We start from the raw sequence: 26735 nt of genomic DNA, 5'->3' as shown, positions 1-26735 counted from the left end.
TCCAGAGAAATCCTCACCAGAGACAATGTAACGGTTAACTTCAAAACCCTATTTTGAAAAGCAGACCATACCAATTTATTCAATACAAGGCATGGCAGGAATAGGCAGCTATCCCCTTCTACTTCACCCATAAAGTGCAGAACAGGCAAGATTATGAATGAATAACATTGTGAGGCTATTCACCTATAAATGATCTTGTAAAACACCCCATCTCAACAGTAGGCACTACAAAATCATGAAATATATAGTGTGAGTGAACAAAGCCATAAAGCACAGATTTCAAATTAAAGAACAACTAGTCAGGCACCATTCCCACACAGCAGGATCCACATAATAAAATATAATTAAGTAAGGATCACTAAAATGAAAAGAAAGCATGAATATAAACTTATCCAGTCAAAGGCGCACTGATGCTTGAAGAACGGCCACAGGCAACAAGTGAAAACTCAATAAAGAAGAAACCATAATCTGATGTAAATAATAGGAGACTAATGTATTAGGTGTACTTTACATGCCTGAAAGTAGGATTTCCTCCATAGGTTGACAAAGACAAGATGAAAGAGAAAAGTTGATGTGTTGAATCTGATGAAAATATCCTGAACACATTCTGGTGGAAAGCAGACAAACAGAAACATTCCAATTGAGTCAAAAGTCAAACCCATTTTGTGAGATAGAAGGATAAAGAACAATGGAAGACTGCAAATGGAAAGAGACTTGGAAACAGGTACAATGGAAGAAAGCTGAAAAGTGTTTCTCATCTCTACCATCCTTCTGATTTGTAAGGATCTTTATATTTGGTGCATACTCATTTTTGCTTGCGAATTACCTTCCTAACTGCCGAGTTCTTTGGGAGGAAAGAACAATCTGGAAAAAGGAGAAGATGGGTAGTGAAAAAAAATCAAATTGCTAAATTTTAATGGAAAACAAATTAGATCCTCACCATCTACAGGCTAAATGAAGAAGAAAACATATTTTAAGCAAAAGGTGAAAACACAGAACATGAAGAAACAGGTTCAAACACAAGTAAAGTGACAGAATGACAGACCACATTATTTCCCAGTCAAAATGATTAGGTCATGAGAGGAGGGGGAATCCACATTGAATATAAGAGCCTGAGTTGAGGAACCAGAGGTCAAAAGAGAGGTAATGTGTCATTGAGGGCAGTGAGAAATGCATCTACATGGTGAAAACCCCATAGATTACAAAGCCACCAGAGCATTAGGGGACCTAAAGACAATTCTGTTGGAAAAGTTTTGTGAGAATGTGAAGGACGTAACACACAAGGACAACAGCATGCAAATACTTCTTGTCAACAGTTCAAAGACCCAAAGACTCTTGTTGAATGACCCATGAACCCCAACTATGAAAGGATATGTTCCTGAAGAAATATAAATATAGATGATGAAGCAGTGAGATGCCCATTGGCATATAGGCCATATCCAACCATCAAAGCAGATCGGAACCTGGCAAGGGATGCCGAGCAAAGTTCCATTGATCATGAAGAGCCTACTGAAGAGATCACATACGCATGACTGAGAAGGGCCAGTAACATCACTGAATACCATATCCCAAAAAACAATAAAACTTCATTAACAGAAAGTAAAGGAGCTTAAAGATTGTAAAAAAATAATTCTATGAAATGAAGTCATAGGAGAGAATATTGAGCTTGATTGAGATGAGCATTGAAAAAGACACCCAAGTGTACAAGATACTGGGTAGAATGGAGTAATAATGTGTACAATTCAATTAATCAGCTCACCCTAGTAGCCTCTTGAAGCAGCTGATGAGTATGGCTGGTTGACTCCAGTTCAGAATGAATCAGAAAAGCCAAGTTGTTCATATAATGGTGGAATCACAGTCCCACAGTATGAAAAGGTGAGCAAAGGCTCTGAACACCAAATAGGATGAAAAATGACTCCATGGTAAAATGGGGCAGTGGAACAAATCAATGAGGGGCCTTAGTCCTTGTTTTACTTGGGAACAACAAAGAGAGTGAAAGAAAAACCTGGTAAAGGATGTAGATCAGGTTCAATGGCTTGCTTAGATAGTGGATTCTGAGCTGCCTCCAATAGACACTGGATTTTCATTGGTTTCCAAGGCAATGAATGTAATGAAAGGATACCAGTGAAGAAATTCAAGCTCCACCAAACCAGAACCCATCAAGCAATCACCAATAGTGTTGGTGACATGACATGCATCACTGAAAAAAATGACAAGACAGGGCACCCAAAAAAGGAGGACAGGTAGAAATTAGGAAACTGTAACAAGTGCTATGTTGGGCTCCAACTGAGACAAACAGGAACCAAGATTGGAAAGGGTAGACTGTTGTTTTACTGATGCAACTCTAAGGACTTAGGAATTGTGACAAATATGTTACATTCACAGAAATAGGGCCAGAAGTAAATCCCAAATGTAAGATGATAGGAAACTAAAGTGATTTAAGGTTGTATCATAACCTAGCAGGCCTCAACAACAGAGAAACTAAATATGCAAAGTCAAAGCCAAAGAAGACAAAAGCCAATTTGGAAGAAAGGAAGGAGAGGATTTCCCAAAATACTCCTGAGAATTTTGGTAAAGAGCCTCAGAGAGGAGACAGATGAGAGATACACTGTAAAATATAAAAGAATTTGGTCATGGGGATCAGATTTATGGGACAGTTGGATGCCATGCTCCTAACAGGCAAAAGAGAACCTATCAACTGTTGGACTAGAAAAAGACAGTCTGCACAATACTATGTAGAGGCAAAATGATCTTAAGGTTATATGGGGATGGGCATGGCATACTAAACCCATCATTTAATTTGAAGCAAAACAATCAGCATGGACACAAATATCTGGGAGGGGGCAAATGGGGATGGGATGAGTGGTCCTACAGTAAGGAAAGACATGATTCATGGGAAATAGTGGGAAGGGATAAAACATCACATATATGAAGAACAAATCCAAAATGACAGTAGTAGGCCAGACTGACTCCTTGTACAAAGCATGGGAAGGCACAGCAAAATCAGGAAGCAGAAGTAGGCTATCCAAGTCCTCATCTGCCTGAACAGGTACAGCATGTTTGTGAGGAAGTGGGCCAATGTTCAGATCTAAAGGTCAACTCATGTAATGTTCACTCTCCTGGCAAAATAAACACCAATAAATTCCCCACTTGGTCACCTCTGTCTGAGACCTGTGGCAGTGTGGTAGTCACAGATGTGACCTCCAAAGTGGTAACATGAACTTTGAAATTTATAAGTAAGAATCAACCAAAATGAAAAGTATAAATAAAAAAAGCAAAAACAACTGCAATAAACTGGGTTTAAATTAAAGTGCTTAAACATTATGAAGAAACTTGCAAGTAACATAAATGAAAACCACTTCACTTGAAACAAACAGAACATGTCAAAGTACAAGTAGTAATAATTGGTAAAGGTATAATGAGGGAGTCACATATGTCATGTAAATATGTCACAATCTGATTGGTGGTAAGGTCAGGCACAATCATTTACATGAGAGATATGTTGGAAGCATTCCATTCCAAAATGGGAAGAAAGTGGTAGGCTTGTGACATGTGTAAAGAAAAAGGTTTACATATAGATGGCAGCACTGAACAAGAATATGGTGAGTACCATATCAGAATATTTATACTTAATTAAATCAATTTTTACTCAATAATATCAAGTTTGTTAGTAACTAACTGAATAAGGAAAGAAAACAACCAAAAAGAAATATAAGAAAAATGCATGAATGAATATAAAACAAGCTTAGCTTAAAACTGTGTATATTGAAAGAAACACTTTAATTAACAAATTAAAATAAAAGATCAGGTTGCTTTTCTTGTATGCCTGATCATAAGCAGAGTGAAACTGCATTCTGTATTTTTCAAATCAAAACCAAAATAAGATTTAATCATATACAATAAAAACTTTACTGGAAATAGATGTAAGCATTTTAAAATTATTTCTTAAAAAATACATATCACAATTAAATCTTTGACTTTTAAAAGCTGACAATTCATATAAATATCATATATAAAAATACAATATTTTATTGTACAGAAGCTATATAATCTACAGCAAATACACCTAAAATTTCAAACGTCATATGGTAGTAATTTTTTTATGTAATACATTAAAAAAAAAACAGGTACTTCATGCACCCAAACATTTGGAAATAAATTATTTTTGTTTCAGTGTGCTTAAAAGCTAACAAAATAATTTACTTGGTATTTGTCTAAGCGAAGTTAGTAATTCAATTAGTTTCATTTTACTTAGCCTAGTTTAATTCAGTTAATCCAGTTGGAATGTGTCTAAAAATGTTATAATTTCATTTAAAAAAACCAAGATTAACACAGCATAAACTAAGAACTATAAAATCATTATTTAATAAGTCCATTTTTATTTTATCTACTTTACTTAAGTTATGCATTAATCCAATTTCTTAATCTTACAATGTATATCCAATGAGAAGGTTCCTTACCCATAATAAGGAAGTGCCCAACAGTACTCCAGGTATTTGCGTAAAAGTTTGTAAGTTGTTGTCGAAGTTGATATTACACTGTACTGTTTAAATAGCCGATGTTCAGGCCCATTCTTAGAACTAAAATGTAGCCATGACCAGCCTGCGTTACAAGCACGAACAGGAAGAAAGTCTCGAACTCGTGTTCTATACGGTAGTAATTAAAAAGTATTAAAAGTAATAGTATTAAAAACTATCTGGTTACATAAAAAACTGAGAACCCTAAAACAGATATACAATTAGGAATGGTTATGAAAAACATGTATTTGTTTTGGACGTGCGAGTTTTTCAATTACAGGTGCATACTGACGTGTCTTCTCTTCTGAATAATTTTACCCAAATAGGAATCAAAATAGAAAACATATAGATAAAGCAGTTTTACGAGTTCTCACAAATACTAGTATAGAAAAAAAACTTTTCAAGAAAGAAAGTAAATTTAAGGATAGTTAATATCAACTCTTCACAGACAAAAAGGATGGCATTTGCATCATACCCACATAACAGCACAAGCACACATAGTAGTAAAATGTTAACAGATAAAAATGGGATAAATCAAACTCAACTGTGTTTGAATATATATACTGCTATATGTTCATTGTGATATATAGGGCATGATTCAGAACACTTGTAATTAATATCAACTAAGTACTTCTTAATGGACTTCAGTGTTCAAAGTTAATAAAATACAAATAATGAAATGATCAATATGACTCTCTTATCTACTTCATTCATATCACATTTTCTGGGTGTAATTCATTCAAAATAGAAAACTACTCAATATTTTAAAAAACAAACACACAGTACATGTCACTTATGATATATGCAAAAACTAACCCAAGTCCACATGCAAACATCACAACTTTTCACAACAGTATTTCACACCTTTTAAATTGACCTTAATAATGGTGTGATTCAGGTATCTATAGAAGTTTTCTTTTTCTCTTTACACAGTAATTGTTAACCTGACTCCCCTCAAACAAAAATTTATTATGACAACAGTCACTGGAAAAAAGAAAACATTGGTTGTCAGTATTTATTTACATATTATCTTAGTTTCCATAAGTGCCTTGTATATATAGGAGTTGTCAAAGTGTGGTCTGCTCAGGCAAAAAAAAAATCCAGAGAAGTGCCTCGGGATTCTGTGGATAAGGCAAGTGTGGGCCACCCAGCCCAAAACATCCTGTGTATTAACTAAGAAATATACAAAACAGTAATAGGTCAACTTACCCAGTCAAAGGCAAGCTAACATGTGAAGACTTGCCACAGAAGGAAGACACAACCAAACGAAGCAGAGTTTGTAACAAACATAAAAGGAGTTGTTCGTATACCTATTTGAATGATCTCCTCCAAAGGTTGACAGACTCAACAAGTAAGGGCATAGTTTAGTGACAAATTTGGTGTGATGAAACATTGTACAACATACTGGACAAGTCAGAATATACTAGTCACATGAGTTGCCAAACCTACCCAGTAAGTGTTACAGGAGATAGATGTTGGGAAAGATAGGGATTCCAGGAAATAATTAGGTGGGAACAATAGCAAAAAAAGGAGTCTGTATAAGACACATACCACAGAAAAAGCACAGGACAGAAAAGAAGATCCAGATTCAAATGGGAGTACAGATGGGAAATAAATGGCAAGAAAATGGTAGAAAAAGCAAATTAATCTTCATGGGTAGCAGTAGTTTAGGAAGGAAGGATATATCTGAATAAAGAACATAAGAGGAATGGTGAATGATATGAAAACATTAATAACATAAATGTTGGAACAAGAACAATCATATCCCAGTAAAAGGAAATAGGTCTTAAGGGAAACATGGTACAAGGAACAGGTAGTAATGGGTTCAAAGGAAGAACCAGACAGGTCATAAAGAACAGCACTGAGATCCCACTGTGGAAGAACAAAATAGCATGGAGGATGAACAAAACAAAAGGAAGAAACAGGAGGTAAATAACAAGGAAGGCAAAAGCATTACAGAAACAAAAGACATGATATGTTTGACAGAGCAGCCAGACAACTAGCAACCACTGATACAGACAAACTATGATCAAGCAACCAGAAAAGGAATTAGGATAAAAAAGAGACAGAAGGACAGAAGCCACAGTGACAGGGCTATCATCTGAAGGTAAACCAACATAGCTAGTACATGAACAACGAGGAAGGTTGAATGATACAGGTAAGGAAAGATGCTACATGAGGAGTGAATCCTTGAGTTGAGGTGAGTGGCAAATGCATCTATATGTTGTGTTCTTTGGAGAAAACACACCTACTGAAATACTTAAGAATGACAAAGAAACACTCCATAGGTAGAATTTGGTTAGAACAAAACATGCCATCAGCCTCCAGATTCATAATTCTAGGAACATGATAAGGCAGAGGAATGGGAACCCCCACACTTCCCTGTTAAGCCACTATGCAAGGTTGGCTCAAATCCAAGGAAGGAGGGAAACAGGATGATCTAAGGGATTGTGGAAGAAATTCTACTGGTCAATAAGTGCTCCAAACAAATGATAGCCTCCAAAGAAGCCTCAGATTCATAAAGAGATAGAACCTCTTGTGCAGTGATAGAAGGTAAAGGTACTGCCTTAATGACTGCCTGCTCCATATCCAGGAACTCAAGAGGAGAAGGTTGGGCCCAACTGAAATGGGAACTGAAGAGAACTTCTAAATGAATAAGATATTGTATAGAGGTTAGAAGGGAATTCTCCAATTCGATAAAAAACCCCACCCAAGCAGTTTATAGATGAAGTAATAGTGTGTAAGAGACTGACTGGGCCTGGAGAAGGACAAGCAGAAGCCAGTTGTCCATGTAATGATATGTCTAAAGACCCAGGAAGTGAAGATGAGGAGTAAACCACTTGATAGATTTTAAACTGTGGAAGAATGATTCAAAAACAATAATATTAAAGTCTCAAATAAAACCCTTATGTTTAAACTGGAAAAAGAACTGAAATGCTCTCACAAAGAAAAAGCAAGCACATGGAGCAACATAAAAACACATCTATATATTGTAAGACCAATCAAGAAAGTGTGAATTGTCATAAAATAGTAGATGGAGCTACCTGCACTAGTATAAATGGCATAATATGATTGGCAGATGATTATCACGTCCTAAACATGTATTCTAAAATGGTTTGTTTGTTTTTTGAATTTTGCACAAAGCTACTTGAGGGCTATCTGTGTTAGCCGTCCCTAATTTAGCAGTGTAAGACTAGAGGGAAGGCAGCTGGTCATCACCACCCACTGCCAACTCTTGGGCTACTCTTTTACCAATGAATAGTGAGATTTACCGTCACATTGTAATGCCCCCATGGATGGGAGGACGAGCATGTTTGGTGCGACAGGGATGCGAACCCACGCCCCTCAGATTACGAGTCGCACGCCTTAACACGCTTGGCCATGCCGGGCCATCCAAAATGGTGGCAAAAAGAAAAAGGTATAATAAACTGGTACACTATTAGTGAAATTTTTTTAGTAATGCATAGAAGGCAAATCAAGGTCAACATAGCTTTGGGTGAGAAGAGGTGGTACTGTTTCAGAAATATCTGTATTTGCAAAATTAATTTTTTTTATTTTAAAATTTAGTGATGGAAAATAAATATTTGTATTTAACAAACAATAATTACTTTATCTCAGGTTTTATGTTTACTTTTTCTCACACATTTATTTACCTTTAAAACTAAAGATGGAAGTAGTTTCATGAAAACAACAAAAAACAGAAAAGCTTTTAGAATTCAAAATAATGAAAAACTCACTTGAAAAACTCAGGAGAGTGTTTCTCTGAATCATAGGGGCCCAGCTCTAGTCGTGCTTGTATGCCTCCTAACACATCACAATCATCAGGCTCACAGGGATATCGTCCATCTAAGATATTCCATTTGGCTTCTTCATAAAGGAGCTCCAGGACTTTCATATCACTAATCTATAAACATATGGATGCAAGAATAACTATATTTAACATAATATACAAAAAGGTACATTAAACTTTCACAGAATTGAATTATAGTATAATAAATAAAAAACTGAAAATTTGGAAACCTGCAACTAGGGATCATAAGAAAAAAAAGGTAAGGAAATAAGGATGGAGATACTGTAGACATTATCTATTCAAACCACAAACCATTATTTTAGCTCCATGCTGTTACCTAGAATTACAACTGGTGGAATCAAAAGGGAAATCTGTAGTTTGATTAAATATTGTTAGTAGTATCTGCAACTTTTTTATGATTCATATATTTACAAGTTTTTAAATTACCAATTTTTTATTTATCTTGTTTACTGGCCTTTTTTTTTATGCTCAACTATGGTCAAAGGATACAACAGCTAACTTTATAACTTGTAATGACAATAAACATAGTTAGCAGCTAGCTGATACAATTTATGATGATTTACTTTAGTTACTGAGTATCTGATTGCATTAGTTTCAGAGGTACAATGTTAAGCTGCAGCTGGAAACTGTCATAAAAATTTGTTTGAGAATATAGTGAGCATTTACAAGTTCTTTGTAACTAAATTATCTTTATACAATGTATAGCAATGGGTAAATATATACCTACACTAAGACATGAACCCTGACTAAGTATGTATAAAATTCTACCAGCCTTTTCAAATAACACAAACAAATCTAAAACATCACTTTAAATAAAGCTTTGTGTCTTTAACATAATTATTTTATCAATGTATAAGAACAAAATTTAGTGTTACATCTATTGATTTTTTTTAACCCCTTCATCTAATACAAAACATAAGACTTGGCTCCCTAAGGACACCAATTATACAGTGTACATAGTGTTGAGTATCTACATGTTACAGTCATTTAATGTTCACCTATTATTGGTTAGTAATTCCTATTTCACCCTTCAAGCTTTCTAAAGAAGTACCAGGAGTTTGTCAGAAAGCTAATGTCAAGTAGAAAAAACAACATAATTTATATTAGAATTATGATGTATTTTAGCTCACATAAAATACAAAACAAACAACTTTCAGCCCCTACAACCCTGGTAAGAGTATAAGTAACAAGTAATTTTGAGTGGATTTTCTTTTTCCTGTAAATCTAACATGCATGTTTTTCATGCATTTTTACATGTTTACAGTTTTATCAATATAAAGAAAATGTTTAAAAGCATTTTTGAACTGAATCTTTACTGTTTAAGGTGTTTTTGTTAGTGTTTTGTGTAATTCTTTGCAATCCCTATTATGAACCACTATCATGGTACATGGTTATCAAATTTTAAATAAAACACTTCCAACCTAGAGCCTGAGAACTATATCTAATAGTTCAGCATCAAGAGCCATGTACCTACAATATACATTACATCATTATTTGCTTTTACCATAAATCACATTTTTAAAGTTTGAAACACTCATGACTAGCTTAATTTAATAACATCCTAATTGAAAAATTATGCTGTTTTTCCAGTAGGCATTACAAAGACTATGAATGTCTATCCTCGTATAGAAGATTTTGATGAATGTTAGAAATTTAAGTCACACTTTTATTATGTGTTTTCTAAATTTTTTTATCATTATTTATCTATCATTCTGATACTGACATATATTCTCAGTCTGAACTCCAAATCACAAAGCTAAGAAGTGTATGCTACAATTCTTTATTTGCATTTTACCAAATCAAATTACTCTTTCCTTCTTATATTATCACAATTTTTTATCCTTAGTATCATTTCTTCTCTTTTTTAATATATTGGTAACCAATAACTACTTGAAGATTTATAATTGAAGAAAAAATTCTCTGATTCTGCAACCAAAACAAAAATTCAATCTGCCAAGTCGCTAAAACAGAAGTAACTTTATTTCAACACTAACCCTGATTTCTTCTCTCTTATCAAAAAAAACATTTCTTTGAAAGGACAAGACAGGTTCATCTGAAAGTAAAAAATATTAGCTATTGGTGTCAACTACTTAAAATTCCATAATTACTACAATCAAAATAAGCTCATATCTTAAATACATTTTCTAAAGTTATGCAACAACCAGTTTATTAAATCCAACATTGCTTTAATTACACGGTCTGCAACGGTTTTATTGTTTTGAAATTTTAATATGCTACACAATAATTCCTCTATGCTGAATAAAATAATAATAATCAATTTTCTCTACCATGTACAGATATTTCGGAAAATGTAATTTGTACTTTTACACAAGTGAATCATTTTCATTAAAATCATGTCACATTTTATTATGCTTGAAATGCTGAAAACCACTATTGTAAAGAAACAAAGGCAAAACATTAGAGAATTTGTCAAAAGGCATATTATGTGTATTTTGAAATAGACCTGGGGACCAAAACAAATCATGGGCTCTGCACAAAGTCTGCACCACTTGTGTCAAGGAGTTGAAACAATGGACTAAAGGTAAAAATGTCTTTTTTTCCTTTCAGAATTCAAATGGTGTGACATGAGCCTAGAAATCACAGAGATGTAATAAGGATGAATGAGGATGTATATTCATTTGACACTTGAACTAAAAAAAAAATTTCTCATCCAAGCCTTCAATCTACTATAAGACCTGTTGCTCATGGACCTGATGTACCTGTAGCTACTCCACTAGAGACTCTTGATACTGTTTCATTTGATTCTGAATCTGATGTCAATATAAATGATAAGGGTTGTTTTCAACCTGAAATGTCTGGTTAACCACAACTTTTCACACAAGGTGAACTTAATAATTTGGTGAGAGATTTGGGCTTTTCAAAGGATTCTTCAAAGATTTTTGTGTCCAGACTTTGGGCTAGGAAATTACTTTCTCCAGGAACATCACTTTGCTGGTACAGAAATCATGAGAAAGCATTTTTACCATAATGTATGTAAGATGGTTTATTGCAATAACATTGCTGAATTAAAATCAATGCTAGAAACTGCAGTCTATGAACAAAGTAGTGGCAACTGCTCATTGATTCCTCCAAAAGTCTAAAAGGTGTTAACCTTCATAAAGGTAACAAAAAAGTATCTGTTCGTATTGCTCATTGAGTTCACTTGAAGGAAATGTACAAAAATCTCAAATTTCTTTTCAACAAATACTACTTTGTGAAGATTTAAAACACCTTTGTATGTTGTTGGTTCAACAATCTGGTTATACAGTTTCCATATTTTGTAGGAGTGGGACATCAGAGCACAAAATCAACACTGGATAAAGAAGCAGTGACCATGCAGAGTCAGTCTGATACCAGAATCAAAAGACATTAAACATGAAACTTTGGTTAAAGAACTACATATTATGGTTTTTCTTTCAAGCAGTAATCAGCCATCATCAGTAATCATCCTCCTTTCCTGAAACCTTTTCACCATTTCCCTGATGTCTTGATGAAACTTTTATACTTGTTCTTCACTAATGACATGAAGATTTTCAGAAAAACAGTTGATGTGTGAGAGTCAGAACTGAATTTTAAGCTCATATTACAATTCAACTCTTTAAATTTATCAAGTATGTTATTGACAATATTTTCATAATTTGGGTTCTTGTTGTTTCCTAAAAAATTTGTCAGTAATCACTTTAAAGTTAATCTACACTTCTTTTCCAACTTTCCTCATTGTTCTTTTGAACTGTTCATCCAAAGTCTATTTCCTAATCCAAGGCTCAACAAAAATCCCTTCTTTAAGTTTTGCTTCTGAAAGAGCTGGGAACTGTTCTCATAGGTACTTGAAACAGTCTCCATCTTTGTTTCATGTCTTTACAAACTGCTTCATCAAGTCTAGTTTTATATGAAGTGGAGGTAACAGGACTTTATTTGTGAAGACTAAACGATGTAGATTTCACAAAAAATTATGATAAATGAGAATGCATATTCATTTGACGTCAGTGTTCTATGCTTTTCTTCAGTTTTTATTTTTGTTAATAAACATAATAATAAAAAATATTCATTTTGGTAATTACAATAATAGCTTAATCTAAGTAAGAGACTTTTTCCTTCCTGATTTGTAAATCCTTATGCAATACAAAAAGATTAATGTTATTTTTTAAATTTGTGCATTTGAATTATGAAAACAGCTTTTATGAAGTTTAAATTCACAAGTCTGTTTTATTTAGTTTTGTACAAAACACAATACACTTAAATTAAGAAATTAATTAAACTGTTTATACATATTGTATTTAGTTAAACCTGCTTTACTAATGCAGCAGATTCTGTTTAAAAAAAGCATTTACTTAAAAGTATCTATCACTTTTTACATTTTACATCTTTTATGCAGCAGTTACTATTGGAACGTGATTAACAACTTTCAAGTTTTAGTGTAAAAGAGTACACTCAAGTTCAATAAACACAGCACAAATTATGAGAGAGAAAACTTGTTATTAAAAATAGCTATATTTATGAAAATTAACTTCTGATTAAAAAAAAAAAATCTCTTATAAGCCAAGAGGTGTCTACACACTACAATTTATTGAGTATTGAAAACAAGTTCAATCCAGAAACTCCCAAAGAGGATGGGGGTTTTGAATGTATCTTTGAGACAACCTTGATAAATCTTTTCATTTCTTAACTGATAAATGTTTAAGTGAAATACAGCATCCTAACATATCCATACCAGCCATTACTAGTCTACCCACTGAGAGTAAATTCAGTATATATCAATAAAGCCACATTCTCAGCATCATTAATTATGCAACTGCCAACCTTTTATTATTCAGCTGTTGCTTTATGTTTAGCTTTCACTGAGATAAGAATGATTCCATCTGTGATTTGGTAAGAAAGGTCAAAGCATCACAACAATCAGCAGTAGGATGACCAGACAGGACAATTTTGAAAGAAAACAGTCATAATACTAAACTTGACCTGCTGTGAAACATTTACCAAAATGGTTCTATTCTAAACACTTCCTGAATACCTCTGTATGTTATTTGGAGACTTCCATGCTTCTTATACCAGGCCATCAACATGATGCACTGATGGATTTCAATCCCCTTACTGCTTCAAATTACTTTTCACACCAATAATAAAAGACTGCAGGAAATGCCTTCTTTTTAGTCAATAAACATATCCAAAAATTTCAGTTCAACTAAAAAAAAAAACTGGACTGGGTAGTTTTGTTTTGTTTTAAAAATCTCTCCCCCCTCTCATGAGGGGCCTGTAAGAAACATTTTGAAAATTAATTTTGTTTATTTCAAATTACAAATATATACTTTTACTCAAACTATATTTGTATATATAAAGTGAATCATTAATATTTCCTTTCTATGACATTCAAATGTTTGAAACAGTGCCAACAGATCAAAGTATAAGCTCAAACAGTAGGCTTTAATAATAAACTTTTGATTTTGTAGCTGATGTTGTATTTTTAATACTAATGATTTCTATTCTCCAATCTGCACTTTACTTCCCAACAATTAATATGTTACCCTATCTTCTTTTTTAAATTAACATTAAAGCCAAGCCTCATTTTACTGAATACATATAGCATTCACTACTCCTCTTACCTAACTTTTTTTATTTCATATTCATAGTCAGAAATGTCATCAGTGTTTTACAATTTCAAACCTTAATTTATCACTACATTCCAATACAAGAAAGAAAAAATGCTTGATACTTTGAACTATTATAAAATTTTTGTTTTCACAGTAACATGATCTCATGTCACCAGACTTGGATCTCATCTTCACTTGTTAATTTGAACCTACAAGCAATCTCTATTGCTGTTAAAATAAATTTACAGGCAATAGACAAACTTGAATTATGATTCCTTACCTTTAATTTTATATGCAACTGTATATTTTTCCAACAAGCTAGGCCACAAATTTCTAATTCTAAAGGGATGTTGTTGAGGGCTGAGTTGAAGCTCTGAAAGGAAAACACATACTGATCTCCATTGTGTATATCTGTAAGTTGATCTAAGCTAATATAATGGGTTATTCTTCAGTTTACACAAAACATTACATATATAACAAAGTTTACTACATTTGAATTATCTGCTTAATAAATACTTCATTACATATGTATATGATTTAAAGAGTGCAATTACCTTTACTTACAAGGGCAAATGTAATTATAAAAAAACAGTTAAAATTCAAAGTTTCTAAAGGTGAGTGGTTCAAGTTATGATTCTCACACATATGGTGTGAATCAGCAAGTTAAAATTAAAGGAAGGTTACAATTGTTTCTTTAATTCTGTGGTGTTGCTTTTCTTGTTTTAAATTTGTACAATAAATTTATTTTTCATTTATAATAAAAAGAAGGTAAATTAAGCATTTGTTTTAATTCAGTTATGTAGACTTACTTTTATTCACAATGATAACTTTAAGAAACTTGCAAAACTACATAAGAGATATCTGTGTTAATTATCCCCAATAGTGAAATAGAAAAACAAAGAGAAGGCAGTAAGACAAAAACACACAAACTCTAATCAAAGAGTATGAGTTGACTGTCAATTTCATAATTTCTCTAAAGCCCCACAGAAGAGGATTCTTTTTAGAAGCAACAGAACATGAACCTCAGTATCACAGTGCACCATGCTATGCCCAGCCTCACAGTGAGAAAAGTTTAAAAATCTTATAAACTAATAATATTGTAATCTAAATTGATTTTATGATGAATCATTTTTAGTCTTAACCACACAAAATACAATTTAAAAATATAAATCTAGGACCCTAGAGAAATATGCAAAATGATCTGAAAAAATAAGTAGAAATAACTGATACAAAAGATTCATAAATAAAAAGTGAAATGATACCAGTGATTTTAGAAAATGTGCAGTTCTAACACCCACAGATTATGATAAAGGTTAACATTTTCCTAAATTTAGAAAAATATTAACTTACAAAACTTACATATCTCTGTTGACAATGCAGCTGGAGTTTCACATTGAGAAGGTGAAGGGGCCAGTGCAGCCACAATCTATACAGAATATGTCTATACAGAACACAAGTGTACCAAGGTAAAGACAGTACAAGAGTGGGGGAACTGCACTACAAGAGGAACAGGTATGCTCATCACCCAAAACCTAGTTACTGTATCAAAGGTAGAACAGAATATGAATAATTGTCAGTATAGGCCAGCCTGAACCAGACAGCAAAGGTTCCAAAATTTGGGGTTGAAAAAAAATGGCCATGGTCCTTTCATCCCATGTTAGTGGCTAGTACTATTAAACCACAATGTTTTATATATATATATATATATACTTTTGATAGAATTCCAAGTCGTAGCCACAGAGTGATCTGTTTCGTACCACTGGAATCACAATGAGAAAGTAAACACCAAAGTGGATAAATTTTCTCCTCCACCTGAAGAAATCTGAAAGACAATACTCTAGGTTTGGAATGTGTACACCATACTCGATCACAAGAACTCATCTACTCTGGAATTATGAACATTCATCCTCACTTCCCAACCATATGGGCAAGGAGTACTCCACTTGCCCCTGAACTTATGAAGGACGTGTAACATATGTTCAACCAAGAACCTAGGATGGGACAGCTTCTTGTTCAGAATTATGAAGAGATATTGGTAGGTAGGTATTCAATGTTTATTGGCACAAAGCTACAAGGCTACCTGTGCCAGACAAGATGTGGTACAGTTTTGCTATAGGGCAATTAAGGTAAAAAGTAAAATATGTAAAATTAGGAACTGCCAGGAAGACTGAAGCAAGAAATACACCCTAGCTGTCAGTAACCTGAAGTTGGCCTTTCCAGTCTGGGTTCAAGTCAAAAGAAAAATTGAAATGTGTAAAAGAAATAGTCTTAAAACATTAAAATGTGTAAAAGAAATCATGCTAAAACACTATATAGTCCAATAAAAACCTTAAGTGTAAAAAACCAATGGCTCTTAAAAATGTAAAAACATGAGTGAGATGGGCAGTATCACCTATAACATGGGTCAAAGTCAAGGACAAACCTGTCTTACAAATACCTTTAAAATGGTGTCATCGTTCTAGGTTGTAACAATGGTATGATAATAAAATGTGGATGATTGTGATCCGAGTGTCACAGACACCACACACTGGTGCAGCAGTTCCAGATAAAAGGTTTGATTTGATTTAATTTAGTGTTTTATGGCACAAAGCAGCTAGGCTATCTGTGCCAAACGTCCAGTCAAAAGGTAAAAATAAATTAAATTTGGTAAAATACATAAAAGGAAATGAAGGTAAAACAAAACATCATTGAAAAACAGAAAAAGCAGAAAACCAATGTTGACACCTAGTCTACAATCTTAAGAGAGAAAGCAGAGTAAGAGAAGTTGTAAAGGACTTTCTCTAGCAAAATGGTAATGATCATAACCCATCAGGAAGACCAACAGGTATGTTCAAGAACCACTGTCAGTCACCTGAAGTTGACCTTTCCAGTCCTGGTTCCAGGTTATGTTGTCATAACAGCCATTATCAAAAGGTAAAATAAGAAAAGTGTTAAAAGACATATAGCAAAATCATAATAAAAATTAGCCAAATGTCCTGTAAAAAGGTAAAAGTAAAGTAAATGTAGTAAAATTTGTAAAATGAAACAAAGGTATAAACAAAACAGGAATTAAAAACATAAAATGGCATAAAACCAATGTTAACATCCAGTCTACAAAGTTGTAAAGGACTTCCTGTAGTAGAATGGTAATGATCATAACCTACCAGGAAGATTAACAGGTAAGTACAAGAACCACTGTCAGTCACCTGAAGTTGGTCTTTCCAGTCCTGGTTCCGGATTATGTGTCATTATGGCCAGTACCAAAAGGTAAAGTAGTAAAAGTGTGAAATGACATGCAGCAAAATTGTAATAACAACTCGCCAGGACGACTAATGGGTAGTTCAAACAGCAGCGTTAGTAACCTGAAGTTGGCCTTTCCAGTCCTGGTGTCAAGTTATTTAATGTTCTGGCCATTTTCCAATGTCAAATTGAACTAGAGGGATTGAGACTCTGAAAAGGGAACCACAATTAAAAAGGTGTAATGAATAAATATCCAACACTTAAATGAGATTAAAAATGATTAATGGCCATTAAAAAACTAAAAACTTTATCAAGGTGGACAGTGTCACCATCACCAATAATACTGTCCAATGTTACAGACAAACCCTGGGACAGAACATGTTTAAAACAGTGCTGTCATTGAAATTCGTAACAATGGCAAGAAAGTAAAATGTGGCTTACAGTGATTTGAGTGTTACACAAACTACACACTGATGCATCAGTTCCAGATAAAAGAAAACTATGAGTTAAAAAACTGTGACCAATGCGTAGTCCAGTCAGAACAACTTCCTCCTACTGAACCTTATGGAAGCTAGACGGCCAAAGCCCAATATAGGGTTTTATTTGAAAAAACTTGTTGTTACGTTGCTCACTCCAAGTGGACTGCCAGCTGGCACAGAGCCGAGCCTTGAATACAGGACCATAGTCCATGTACGAAATGGGCACAGTGGTGATAGTGCTAGAGCAGACAGATTTAGGTGCTGTGTCTGCAAGCACATTCCCACGAATACCAACATGGCCTGGCATCCAAAAAAACTGGATAGAAGTAGAGGTTAATGAGAAATAGGCCAGTCAGTTTTAAATATCAGTGAGAACAGGGTGTGAGCCAACGTGAAGCGATTTCAAGGCCAGTAGAGAACTGAGAGAGTCAGTATAAATAGTGCAGTCAGAGTACTGCTCAGCTTCAATATGATCCAGGGCAAGAGATATGGTGTACAGTTCAGCAGTGAACACAAAAGCTGTAGAGAGGATTCTGCGAGCAACCACCGAACCGCAACAAACCATGGCAGAGCCCACAGAATTACCTGATTTGGAACCATCCATAAAAATTGGAATGGAATGATTGTTTGAAAGATGTTAAGTAAATAAAAGACAATACTTCCAATCGGGAGTATCTGCCTTTTCCAGATGACGTAAAGAAAGGTCACATTTGGAGGCTGTAATAAGCCATGGGGGGTATGGGCTGACCAGTGGATTCTGCAATGTTATCCAAGGACAGACCCAATTCATCCAATTGCACCTGGATGTGAAGGCCAAAAGGAGCAATGGCAGATCATCTGTTCTGAAAAAGTAAGGCCCACTGAGGAAGGAAAACACATCCCCAGGAGGGATGCTTTGGTAAGGAACAAAGTTTCGAAGAATACAATAAAGACAGTTGCAAACAGCGAAGGTGCAGAGAAGGTTCATGAGATTCCACGTATAAGCTCTGAACTGGGGAGGTGCGGAAAGCCCCAGTGCAAAGTCAAAGTCCTTGATGATGAATGGGGTCCAACATCTTTAAGGCCGAGGGTCTGGCAGAGCCATAGACCATTGATCCATAGTCGAGTTTTGATCGAATAAGAGCACGATATATCTTTAACAAAGAACATCGATCTGCTCCCCAACCGGCGGTAGAGAGGACACGGAGGATGTTCAGTGCTCTTGTGCATTTGACCCGTAGCTGCTTTAAGTGTGGTATAAAGGTCAGCTTACAGTCAAAGATAAGAGAGAGAAGTATTAAAGATGTTCGCCGTAGTCCACTTCAGTACCCAATTGAGGGCAGTTTGTAGTTGCCACTCAATATATCTCATGTTTAACGACTGACATGAGATGTGAAAATCGCCGACATAGAGCCCGTTTGCAACAGTGAGAGGGAGTTGTTCAGTGATGGCATTTATCTTTATACTGAAAAGTGTGACACTCAAAACACAGGCCTGAGGGACACCAAGTTCCTGTACAAAAGAACGGGAAAGTGTCAAACCCACACGAACTTGGAGTCTCCTGTTCATTAAAAATTTTTTAATAAACATGGGTAAATGGCCACGTAACCATATATATGGAGGTCTCGCAAAATGTCATACCACCATGTTGTGTCATAAGCCTTCTCAATGTCAAAGAATATTGATACAATATGTTGGCATTTGAGAAAGGCTTCTATGATTCATGTTTCAAGTCGAATTAGGTGGTCAGTGGTGGAGTGCTGTCGTCAGAACCCACATTGGGTGGGCGAGAGGAGGTTGTTTGATTCGAGGAACCAAATAAGACAAGCATTAACAATCCTCTCTTAGGTCTTACAGAGAGAGCTTGTCAAAGCAACTGGACAGTACTTTGAAGAAATCTTGGGATGTTTCCCAGGTTTAGAGAAAGGTAAGATAATAGCCTGGCACCAGGCATCATGAAAAACATTCTCCTGACAGATCCGGTTGAAAACAATTAGAAAAATACCAAGAGAAGCAGGAGAGAGATAGCACAGCATGTCATAGTGTACATCATCAGGTCCAACAGATGTACTGCCAGACCGATGAAGGGCCATTTTCAGTTCCACCAGTGTAAAGGGACAATTATAGTCAAAGAGACAGTCAGTTTGAAAGGAAAGAGGTGAACCCTCTACCCGAGTCTTGATGGCCAAGAAGGTGGAGGAACAAGCAGAAATGCTAGATAACTGGCAAAAGCTTTCACATAGAGTATCGGCAATGCTCCGCATATCAGCTACCTCTTGGCCATCAGAAAGTAAGATGGAGAGGGGGACAGAATTGTAGTGCCCACTGACCTTTTGAATCCTGTCCCATATGATCTTGAAACTAGTGGTAGAAGATATGCTAGTTCTGAACTTAATCCAAGATTTGTTCTGGCCTTGACATCTTACTCACCTAGCATATGCATGGGCCCGTTGGAAAGCGATGCAGTTCGAAAGTGTGGGATATCTACGAAAAGTATCCCAAGCCCATTTTTGAGCCTTCCGTGCCAAGTGGCAAGCAGGATTCCACCACGGACGAGGATATCGTGGAATCGAGGTTTTAGGAATACACTGAGCAGCTGCTTGTATAATACAGTCAGTTACCACTGCCACACAGTCATCTACTGATGGCTGATTCACGATGGCAAGATCAAGTTCTGCGAGAGCAGTGAAAGTGGACCAGTCTGCCTGATCCAGCTTCCACTGGGGCATGCAGGTAGGGTGGCATCGACCACAGCCAGTCTCTCTCAAAAGTATAGAAAAATGATCACTGCCTAGTGGATTATTGTCAACCCTCTATGAAAAATAGGAAAATAATGAAAGGGAGCAAACCGAGAGATCAATAGCAGTAAAGGACTGACTAGGTGTGTGAAAATAAGTGAAAGAACCAGTATTGAAAAGAGAAAGATTGTGATCAGAGAGCATACGCTCTACAGAGCGACCCCTCCTATCAATAACAGCACTTCCCCAAAGGGGATGATGTCCATTAAAGTCCCCAAGGATTAGAAAGGGAGATGGCAACTGTTCAATAAGAGCATCAAGGTCTGATTGATCACGTCTCTCCAGGGAATAGGTAGAAAGAACAAACAGTGATGGTATGACCCGAGGAAACACGGATGGCTACGGCCTCCAAGGGTGTGTTGAGTGACAAAGACAGGGTGGGCACATGCTGATCAACCAATAGTGCCACTCTTCCATGTACTCATCCATCACACAGCCTGTCATTTCTTTACAGAGAAAACTGCCGAATGGTGACTGTATCAGCAGGTTTTAGAAATGTTTCTTGAAAGGAAAGACATACAGGATGGTAGGAAGCAATCAGTGTTTTGATATCATCCAGATTAGAACGTAAACCTCGACAGTTCCATTGTATCAAGGTGGCCATTTTTAATGACGGGTAGGCGAAGTGGCTGGAGAACCCTTCTGTTTACGACCACATCTTTTTTCTTACTGTCCTTATTCAAAGAATCCTGCCCTGGGTCGACTGGGCAGATCTTTGTTGCTGGAAGGGGATTCCAGTGACTGAGGACGCAAACGAATTATTGTTTTGCATCGTGGGGTGGGAGAAAAAGATGTATCAGAAGAAATGCCTGTATTTGAAACCGAAGGATGTGGATCTTGAGGTTTGTTGGAAAGTATGGGAGGAACAGAGATGGGTGTAGAAGTCGATTCATCAACCTTTTTTAACCATGGAGGTCAAAAGGCTTTTCATTTGTTTTGAAAATGATTCTCTTGGAGGCATACATCCAAAATGGAGTGGCAGACAGCAATTTCCAAGCCTCAGGATAACTGATGTTATGAGTCGAATTCAAACGCTTCACCTCTTTTTCCTCCAGCCATTTTGGGCAAGAACAAAAGTAGGAAAGGTGGGAACCATTGCAATTGACACAATTTGGGTCTGTGTCACACTCATAAGCATCGTCAAGAAACCATGACAGGATGTCTTTGAGTGGCCAAACCTCTGACATTGGAAACATTGGAAAGGGTTTGGAATGTACGGCCGTACTCTGCAAATTAAATAACCTGCCTTGATGGTGGCAGATGCATGTGGTGATGTAAATGTCAAAACGAGGATATTTGTCGGCAGTGTAACTCCATCTTTGCGAGTTGAGATGCGCCTCACTGCAGAAACTCCTTGAGTGGAGAAACAAGCGAGAATCTCTGACTCAAGGACGTTTTCAAATTCCTCTCAACAATAACTCCTTGTGATGAATTCAAGGTAGCATGAGGGGTAACCCCAATAGGTACATCCTCAATTGCCTTTGAATTCAAGAGGAGTTCACTGTGTTGGGATGTGGATGTTTCAACCAATGTCTCCAAATCGAAGCTTCTTTACGGACTTTGGAGAGCCAGCAAGTCCCTCTAGTCCCTTCTGAATAAAAAAGGTGGACAACTGCCCTAAAGGTTTTTCTGAAAGAGAATGTAATATAAGAAAATGGGGTACAGGTGTTACAAATGTCGAAGATCGCTACTCAGAGTCTTCAAGACATGGTCATTTACCTATTGACTGTTTTTTCATTATTTTATTTACATTTTATGTTGGAGGATCCATAGAAAAAAAGGAAAATTTCGGTACCCACTGACCCCATCCACCATGGAGCCCTATGAGAGGTTGCACTACAGTCATGCAAGGACATTGCAGCAACGCCAGGGTTTCGTGAGCACTATACCCAAACATCAGCATCAGACACAATGTCCACAACACCTGTTGAGAACTTTCAACACTGGTATTTTGTTGACCCTAGCCCCAGTGGACCAGCCGGTTGACCCAAGGGGGGCCACCCAAAGGCAGCCCGTCTACAAGAATTCAAGGCCAAAGTGGTGTGTTCGGGTTGGACCCCTCAACCACCAGGATCCTCTCCTCCCCTTCACTGGTTGCCACGCATGGCAAACACGTGGGTGGATGTTTAGATCCCAGAGGAGGTAAACTGAAAGAACAGAACCTTTCCTGGGAGGTCCCTTCACCACATACAGGAATCCACACCGAGGGGTCCAGATAAAAGGAAGTGGTGGGTTAAAAAACTGTGACAAATGCATGGCCTTGCCAAAACAACCTCCTCTCTTTAATCCTTACAGAAGCAAGAGGGCCAAAGACCTAGAGATGGTTTGATTTGAAAAAGCTTGTTATTGTGTTGCTCATTCCAGGTTGCCTGCCATCTGTTGTACAGTATGGATTTGATAACTGGACTATGTATGAAATGTGTACTGGAATGATAGATCCAGAACAGACAGATTTTGCTGCTCTGTCGGCCAGCTCATTCCCACAAATACCAACATGACCTGGTATCCAAAATAATTGGACGGAGACAGATGAGAGAGAAAGATGGGCCAGTTTGCTTTCAATATTGATGAGAAGAGGGTGGTGACTATCATGGAATGATTCTAGGGCCAATAGACAGCTGAGTGAGTCTGTATATATTGTACAATTTGTATATTGCATTATTTCAATATGATTTAAGGCAAGAGAGATGGCATACAATTCGGCAGTGAAAACAAAAACTGTAGGGTGGAGTCTGTGTGCCACAATCGAACTGTCACAAACCATGGCTGAGCCCACTGAGTCACCCAATTTGGAACCATCTGTATATATAGGAATGGATGGATCATATGAGAGATGTTCAGCAAAAAAAGAGCGATATTTCCAATCGGGTGTATCTGCTTCCCTCAGATGACTCAAAGATAGGTTACAATTTGGGACAGTAATTTACCATGGTGGAGTAGGCTGATTTGAATAAACTGCAATGTTATTCAAGGATAAATCCAATTCTTCTAATTGTGCTTGGATATGGAGACTAAAAAAAACAAAGTGCAGTCCATTGTGGTTGGAAAACACAACTCCAGGTAGGATGCTGTGATAAGGATCAAAGTTTGGAAGCATACATTAGAGACAGTTGCAAATGGCAAATATATAAAGGGGGTTCATGAGATTCCACATACAGACTTTGCACAGGAGAAGTATGAAAAGCTCCAATGCAAAGTCAAAGCCCCTGGTGATGGACTGGATCCAACATTTTCAGTGCTGAGATTCTGGAAGAACCATAAACCACAAACCCATAGTCCAGTTTGGATCGGACAAGGGCACGATAAATTTTGAGCATGGAGTATCAATCTGCTCCCCAAAAAGTAAAAGAGAGGACACTGAGAATTTTCAATCCTTTAAGACATTTGATATGAAGCTAGTTGATATGCAATAAAAAATTTAATTTACAATCAAATATAAGACCTTAGAACTTTGCCTCAGGGACGACAGGAAGTACATCATCATCAAGACGGAGTTCTGGATCTGGGTGGATTACCTGTTTGAGGCAGAAATGTACACAAACGATTTTAGAGAGTGAAAGTTTAAAACCATTTGCCATGGTCCATTTGAGTATGTGATTGATTGCAGTTTGTAGCTGCCATTCAATAAACTGCTTGATGAAAAGGGGTAAGTTGCCACGCAATCCATATGAGTGAAGGTCTTGTAAGATGCCATATCTCCATGTTGTATCATAAGCTTTTTCTAAATAAAAAAAAACAGTAACAAGATGTTGTCGCCTTAAAAAGGCTTTTCTGATTGATGTTTCAAGGCGAATTAAATGGTCTATCGTAGAGTGTTGTTTTCAGAACCCACACTGAGAAGGTGAAAGGAGATTGTTTGATTCAAGAAACCAAATGAGGCAGGCATTGATTATTCTCTCTAAGATCTTACTGAGACAACTTGTCAAATAATTGGATGGAAATTCGAAGGAATCTTTGGATCCTTACCAGGTTTAAGAATAGGGAGAATGATAGCTTGTTGTCAAGCATCTGGACAGACATTTTCCTGCCATATCCAATTAAAGACAGCTATGAGAATAGTAAGAGAGTTCTGGGAAAGGTGGTGTAACATCTCACAATGTATATTATCATGTCTGACTAATGTATTGCCAGACCAAAGAATTGCAGGTTTGAGTTCCATCAGTGTAAGAGGGCAATTGTAGTCATAGGAATGGTCAGTTGAAAAGGAAAGAGGCAGATGCTCTGCCTGTGTTTTAATGGCTAAAAAGGAAGGGAATAAGTTCGAAGAGCTAGATACATGAGAGAAGTCCCCAAGAGTATTGGCAATGCTCTGTGCATCTGCAACTTTGTGGTCATCAGATATTAAGATAGAGAGGGGGACACCACTCACCCTCCAGATCTTATTCCATATAACTTTTGTGCTGGTAATTGAAGAAATGCTGGAGGTGTATTTAATCCAAGATTCCTTCTGGCTTTGATGTCTAACTTGCCGAGTGTGTGCATGGGCTTGCTGAAATGCAATGAAGTTTGAGAGCATGGGGTATCTTCGAAATTTATCCCAAACACATTTCTGAGTTTCTCATGTTATAGAACAGGCAGAATTCCACCAAGAGCAAGGATGCCATGAGGAACATATCAAGGTTTTAGGGATGCATCAAGTAGCAGCTTGTATAATACTGTTGGTTACTGCTGCTATACAATCATCTATGGATGATTTACATAAGATGGCAGAATCAAGTTCCAAGAGAGTAGTGAAAGAATGCCAGCTGGCCTGGACCAACTTCCACTGAGGTACATGGGTCGGTGGTACTGATCACAGCCAATCTCACGTAAAATGATGGGAAACTGATCATTACCTTGTGGATTGATGTTAACCTCCCCAAAAAAGTGAGTGAGTAGCAAAGGGCAACAGAAAGAAATATCTGTAACTGTAAATGACTGACTGGGTGCATAAAAATATATGTAAGAGCCAGTATTGAATAGAGCCAGATTGTGGTTCAGGAGCATATGCTCTATGGCACACCTTCTCATATCAATACGGGAACCATGCCAGAGGTGATTATGCCCATTGAAATCTCCCAAGGTTAAAAAGGTGGTTGGCAGTTGCTCAATGAAGGTATCGAGGTCTGATTGATTATAATGCATTTCATGTGTATGGTATAGAGAGCAAATAGTAATGGTACAACGCAAGGAGACATGGATGACTACAGCCTCCAAGGGTGTTGTCAATGACAGAGACCAGGTGGGCACATGCTGATCAACGAGCAATACAACTCCCCCATGTCCCCGTCCTACACATAGCCTGTCATTCCGGTATAATGAATACTGTCAGATAGTAACTGTATTTCTAGGCTGTAGAAATGTTTCCTACAAAGAAAGACATATGGAATGATAAAAGTCAATCAGTTCTTTGATGACAGTCACATTTGATTGGAAACCTCGACAGTTCCATTGGATTAGTGTGGCCATGTGTAATTATTTCAGAGGAGAAGACAGTAAAGAGTCCTTCTGCTTAAGACTGCATTTTTTTCTTTGTTGAATGTGAGTCTACTGCCCTCTATGGATCCTGCTCCAGCTCAAATAGTCGGGTCTGAATTTATTGGTACACGTACTAATGATTGAGGGTGTAAACAAGTGGTTTGTTTAATTTTTGGGGTATCAAGAGAGGGAGACCCCATGGAAACATCTTGACTTGAAGAAGGTGAAGTTCAGCAATGACTGGAAGGTGTGGTCAGGACAGATTTGGAAGGAGACACTGATTCGTGAACTGTGTTGATTTTGGGAAATGTTTCATTAAGATTTGCTGGTAAAGATTGAGTAGGGGATAGGGTGAGGTCTGTTTGGACTCCTACTGCAGTAGTAGAACGGGTTACAGCAGCATAAATTCTGGACAGAATACATAATAATTTTCGAGCCTCTGTGTAAGTGAGATTGTTAACTGTCTTGAGACATTGTACTTCTTTTTCTTCTACCCATTTAGGGCAAGAGGTAAAATAAGAAGGATGTGTACCATTACAGTTTATACAATATGGTTTGAGTTGGTATTCGGTGGAATTAAGGTCTTTACCACCACAACGGGCACAGGTCAAGGAACCACAGTAAGATTGTTTTGAATGACCAAATCGTTGACAATGGAAACATCATACAGTATTTGGAATATAAGGTTGTACCTTACAATTCAGATATCCTGCTTTTATTGTGGTGGAAGGATGTGGTACTGTAAATGTTAGTATTAGAACATTTGTTGGTTCCAGAATTCCATCTTTTCGAGTAAAGATTCGGGATACTGCTGTGACACTTTGGCTGGTGAGACCTGCAAGGATCTACGTTTCGGGGACAGTCCTTAAATCTCTTTCAATTATGAC

The 26735-nt window shown here is 36.6% G+C and overlaps 1 protein-coding gene across 4 annotated transcripts in view; it reads right to left on the bottom strand.

Moving 5' to 3' along the window:
- The window catches only part of Bili (FERM domain-containing protein 8 Bili), a 53723-nt gene that overhangs the window by 14874 nt on the left and 12114 nt on the right, over positions 1–26735 (bottom strand). For all 4 annotated transcript variants that reach the window (XR_013016041.1, XM_076462492.1, XM_076462494.1 and 1 more), the window contains 4 exons: positions 14197–14289; positions 10323–10381; positions 8255–8421; positions 4461–4646 (listed from right to left, as the gene is read on the bottom strand). Coding sequence is in view for 3 of the 4 variants with exons in the window: in XM_076462492.1 (XP_076318607.1) it covers positions 4461–4646; positions 8255–8421; positions 10323–10381; positions 14197–14289 (505 nt within the window). In the remaining variant the exon portion in view is untranslated. The remainder of the gene's footprint in view (positions 1–4460; positions 4647–8254; positions 8422–10322; positions 10382–14196; positions 14290–26735) is intronic.

This window comes from Tachypleus tridentatus, chromosome 10, assembly GCF_004210375.1.
Source record: "Tachypleus tridentatus isolate NWPU-2018 chromosome 10, ASM421037v1, whole genome shotgun sequence".
Taxonomy (NCBI): Eukaryota; Metazoa; Arthropoda; class Merostomata; order Xiphosura; family Limulidae; genus Tachypleus; species Tachypleus tridentatus.
The sequence above is the reverse complement of the archived record's forward strand: the minus strand, read 5'-3'. Positions and strand labels throughout refer to the sequence as shown.